This window comes from Hipposideros armiger, unplaced genomic scaffold, assembly GCF_001890085.2.
Source record: "Hipposideros armiger isolate ML-2016 unplaced genomic scaffold, ASM189008v1 scaffold_22, whole genome shotgun sequence".
Taxonomy (NCBI): domain Eukaryota; kingdom Metazoa; phylum Chordata; class Mammalia; order Chiroptera; family Hipposideridae; genus Hipposideros; species Hipposideros armiger.
Window position 1 is genome coordinate 1,099,175 of NW_017731372.1, and position 5,109 is coordinate 1,104,283.

General features: G+C 46.9%; 1 protein-coding gene across 8 annotated transcripts in view; it reads left to right on the plus strand.

Moving 5' to 3' along the window:
- The window catches only part of SMG7 (SMG7 nonsense mediated mRNA decay factor), a 64,972-nt gene extending 60,899 nt beyond the window's left edge, over window positions 1–4,073 (plus strand). For all 8 annotated transcript variants that reach the window (XM_019635472.1, XM_019635476.1, XM_019635478.1 and 5 more), the window contains 3 exons: window positions 624–794; window positions 916–1,061; window positions 1,646–4,073. In XM_019635472.1, the coding sequence (XP_019491017.1) occupies window positions 624–794; window positions 916–1,061; window positions 1,646–1,759 (431 nt within the window). In that variant the 3' untranslated portion in view covers window positions 1,760–4,073. The remainder of the gene's footprint in view (window positions 1–623; window positions 795–915; window positions 1,062–1,645) is intronic.
- Window positions 4,074–5,109: the final 1,036 nt, after the last annotated feature.

The following is a 5,109-nucleotide window of genomic DNA, read 5'->3' on the forward strand; positions in this document are numbered from 1 at the left end:
TATATATATATAGGTTGTTGTTGTTTTTTAAAGGTAACTTCTAAAAGAAAATAGAAAAAAAGCCTGATGAGCCAGTTTATATAACAGATGCCACTAGAAAAGCTTTTTCACATCCTTAATAACTAGCAGAATTGTAAGGGAGAAAAATATGGGTCTGTCATAAGGTTTTCAACTGTGTTTTAGTTTTGTTTATAGATATATATTCTTTGCAAGAAAAGTTGCACTTTTTAAAATAGAGATTTTTTTTTTAATATATATCCCTATTTTATAAATGGAGTCTGATCTAATAGTAATTCTTAAAGTTAGGCAATTCTATTTCTGATAAAGAAAACCTGTAGGTACTTACCTGAAACAGGTATGCCACATTAGTGCATGCCCTTGACAAAATCGTCTGCTGTTTTGTTTTGTTCTAGGGCAGGGAATATGCCTGAGATGTGTGTGCAATGAAACACACGTGTGCATCTGCAGAGTCCCTTTTGGGGCCCTTATTTTGCCTTTCCTCTAAAGCGCTGTGATTATTTTTAGTAGGATTTAAGTGATCAGGTCTACAGGAAACTCGAGTTCTTGGCGTGTTTGTGAAACATCTTGTCTATTTAGTGCCCTGTTTTGCTGTTGTTTAATAGATCATTCAACACCAGCCAGCCAATCTCCTCATTCCTCTAACCCAAGCAGCCTGCCAAGCTCCCCTCCAACCCACAACCATAATTCTGTTCCATTCTCCAATTTTGGACCCATTGGGACTCCTGATAACAGGGATAGGAGAGCCGCAGATCGGTGGAAAACGGATAAGCCAGGTGAGGTCCAGACTTCACTGCGTGGCAGCCGTGACACAACGTGCTCTGTTCTTCCCCTGGCTTTCGGCATTTGGCGGTGAGGGAACCTCATCTTGAATTCTCATCTCTTTTCATCCCTTAGCCATGGGTGGGTTTGGCATTGATTATCTCTCGGCAACATCGTCCTCTGAGAGCAGCTGGCATCAGACCAGCACTCCAAGTGGCACCTGGACAGGCCATGGCACCTCCATGGAGGATTCCTCTGCTGTCCTCATGGAAAGCCTAAAGGTGAGTGGGCTTCAGGAGCGAGAACCACAGAGCTGTGTCTTCCGTTTACTCCTAAGGCCCTTAGAACCGGTGGATGCATAGCACGTCTCTCGCAAAGTTCTAGAAACATAGCCTGCCTTACGAGATTCTTGGATGGGATTTTTTTTTTTTTTTCTAATTAGTGAATTCGCTAGTGATGAAGCAGTATCGTCAGGGGGACAGAAACATAAAGGTCTTAGTTGCATCCTCAGGTTAAGGAAATTCTCATCATCTCGGCACGTTTGATTTCAGCCTCTGAGCACGTAAGAGAAGGGTGTCTAATCTTTTTAAATGTCTTGTTTGCTTAAAACCTTTATCTTGTTTGCGTGAAATCACATGGAGCTGAGTTTCACCATGTACTTTCACCTTTTCTGGTGTAAAGTGATCTTAATAGGAACTAACTAGTATCGAAGACAGTCCTACAGTGATGTTTTCTAACAGTTGAATTTTTTTAGGGGCGGGGATCTTGGTACATAGATGCCTGTATGTTTGGCTGGGATTGAAAACAGCCCTTTGAGACAAGCAGGCCCTTGCCCTCCGTTGACAAGCTCTGGGCTGTTTTTCAGTCTATCTGGTCCAGTTCCATGATGCATCCTGGACCTTCCGCTCTGGAGCAGCTCTTAATGCAGCAGAAGCAGAAACAGCAGCGGGGACAAGGCACCATGAACCCTCCACACTGAGGTCAAAGTGGCAACCCTGGGAACGAAGGCTCCATAAACCATGGCATGCTGGGTTTTGCAGGACTGGCCCACACAGTCCCCTGCAGGTGGCAGCCCTCTTTTCTGTTTTTTGCTGTCGAGAGGGTGTAAGCGTTCCACCAGCCCGCTGAGTGTGCACGAAATGTCCGCAGTGCAACAAAAAGAAAAACCATCAGGAACTCTCCGTCCCCCCGGGGCCTTCCGGAGGGAGAGAGGAACTGCTGTTTGTCTCACTCAGTTACCTGATGTCACCGCCTCTCACCTTCTCCATTGTGCATGTCCCCAGCCACATGGGAAGTGAAAGCTGAGAAGGGAAGGCAGATGGGAGAAGCCAAGGGGAACTTCTCAGTCGTCCTTTTTTTCCTCTTTGGGGAATAAAATAGGAATCCATTCATGATTACTTTGCTGACTGAGAATGTAGTAGAAATTATTCCTAAACATCTTTTATTATTGTTATTACTCTCAGTAGTAAAAAAGAAAAGAAAAGAAAAGAAAATCACACTGAATTCTTCCATACACAGCTGTGCTTCTAGTCAGTGTGTAGCAAGGAAAGCCCTGTTCACTGCTCCTGAGAGGTTGGTGGTGACAGGATGGAGAAACGGACCTCCTCAGCCCGTGAAAGTGTCCCTCAAGGGCGAGTCCCAGGCCTCAGCCCTCACTCAGAAGGTTCTGGTAGGCCCTCCTCTGGCCTGGAGACTCCAGCAGGAAATGCCCTTCACTCTGTAGGTGCTTGAGCCCCAATGGAGGATGCAGTGTTGGTGGCGGTGCTGGGCTGGACTAGCAGATGACTGCTGTAGGGTTTTCAATTAACGTTTTTGATTCCTGTACATTTTGCAGTAGCAGAGCAAGCAGTCGCACGGAAGGCAGGCCAGTCCACGTACGGCCTGACGTTTTAATAGGTAGAAGCTTTCAGTGTGGTTATTTTTTGTTTGGGTGGTTTTTGTGCCCCTGCCCTCCTTCCCACCCCCTCCCCTGTCCCTACCCCCACCCCTTTCCTACCCTATGCTGTATGCCAGTAATTGTTTTTACTCCTCACGTGTGCAACAACATCTCGCCAAGAAGCGACAGCATGGGGTCCAGCAGTTGGGGCCCGAACGACAGTCTGAAGAGGAAGGAAGCAGCGGCTGCTGCATGGCCGCAGAGGCGCCGGGCGCCCGCCCAGCTGCAGTCTTCCAACCTCCACTTTCAGAGTGAAACGCAAGGCAGCACGGACACGTGCATGCGTCGTGCACAGAAGAAAAAAACAATGAAGTCCATTCTGGGAAAGACAGAAGAAAGGAAAGTAAACTGACTTGATATTTATTAGAAGGAAGGAGGACTGAAGAGGTTCTCGTGGAGAAACAGGACAGTGTTTCTGTTAGTCATTTCCTGGAAAAGTAATCTTTTAAGGAGAAATTATGGAAACAATCGAAATGTCCAATTGCTGTGCTAGTGGTAGGGTTTCTTTTCTGGGAGGTCTTTCCCTTGTGTGTATGTGTGTGTGCTTGTGTGCGCGCGCACGCCCGGCTGCCCTCCCGGAAGGGCGGGGTGGTGTGTCTGACTGTAGGGCGTGAGCGTGGGATTCAGAGCTGGAAAACGGCTGCAGAGCAAAGCACATCCAGGAGCCCCGGGTGTCGCTGGAGTCTGGCAACCCCAGCAGTGAAAACGGGTGAGATTCATGCCCATTGCTTTTCAGAGAGAGTGGTTGGAGTCCCGGACGCTGGCATTACTGCTCTCTTAGTTTTTGATGTGGTGTTTGGGGTTTTTTTGTTTTTGTTTGGGTTTTTTTTTGGAAGGTCTGAAAAGGTGAAGCCCCCCCACCAAATGGCAATATGAAACCCTGTGTGCTTCTCTCCAGCCCCAGCCCTGTGTCCGCCTTTCTCCCCCCCTACCCCCCACCGCCCCAAGCCTCGTCCTGCCTCCTTCACCCACTTTGTGTGTTTGAGCTCTGCATCCAGGCAGCTGCAACATTCCAGCGTTTAAACTGTCACCGAGTCTTGCACCCTAGACCAGCTACCCAGGTTCCCATCTCACTCCCAGCAGCTCCCACATCCCATCTGCAGCCCCATTTCTGCATGAGAATTTGGTGTTGGGATGTTTTCTGACTCTTGGGGCGGGGCTCCTCGCCTTCTCATCCTCAGTGTGGAGTCATGAGGGAGAGGAGAATCTTCATCAGAAACTGGTTTTGTGTCGTCAGTTCTCCTTTGTGTTCTGTTTTGTTTGGGGTTTTGTTTTGTTTTGTTTTGGTCTGTCTGTGCAAGACCTGCAGCTGCTGAAATCAGCTTTGCCTTTAATTAAACCACGTTCTCTCCAACCAGATCTGTGTAGAGATTGTTTCTTTTCTACCCTAAAAGAAAATCCAATTTAAAAAGCAAGAACTTCATCTACTCAGAAGTCATCTAGAAGAAAGCAAAGGTGGTCAGAATTCAAATATACTTCAGGGGTATTTTTGCTTCCAGTAGCATTCCAGACCAATATGCATTATATGGAAAGGGATGGGTAGAAACTATCAACATGATTTTACTTAATAAAGAATGGCTTATGCAAAGGAGTTAGCAGCCACCATCTTTATCCCTGTTGTCTCTGTTTATAAGGCAATTCAGAGAGTTTATCCTTTTGGCCTGTAAAATTCACTAAGTCTGATGAGCAGCAACGAGGATCATTCTTAGCCTTGGGGTTGCATGTCTGGAGTGGCCGCCAGAAGCCAGTGGAAGCCAGTGCCATAGCCACCAGTCTGCGCGTTCATACCGCCCACCCAGCTGTTCTTTTGTCTCGGTGTTGATTCAGTCTACACCTCATTTCCTAACTGCTTTTCACAAGCACCTACGCTGGAAAATTGTTAACAAAGCCGTGTATACTCTACAAGAAAATTGGAGGGAGGGGAACTAAGGCCAGGCCCTAGGAATCCTTCACCCAAGGTACCCCCTGAAAGACAGGCCGTTTGGTTAGGAGCATTCTGTCATGTGCACAAGTATTAGTCATATTATAAAATGTTAACTAGCAGGACCCTCCGAACCAGGTGGCTTCCTAAACCCAGCTGCTTTTCACCACTCGTGTTAGTGGCATACATTCAGTATTGAACTTTTAGCACGTGTTCCTCTCTGAGAAGACATGAAGGGATGTAATTCTAGTAGGATTTTAACTCTCTATGGAATTCAAAGTTGTATTCTATGGGAACTTGACTCAGCCCAGGGTCTGTTTAAGCAACGAGACTTACTAAAAAAAGTTAATTTTGTGCGTGTGTTCCTTCCGAATTACCTGCAAGGTACACTGCTTCAGGCCCCGGGAGTCTGACAGTAGTGGTACAGCCGTAGAGTTGTTTACACATAGGTCTTGGGCCTGCACTCTGGGTG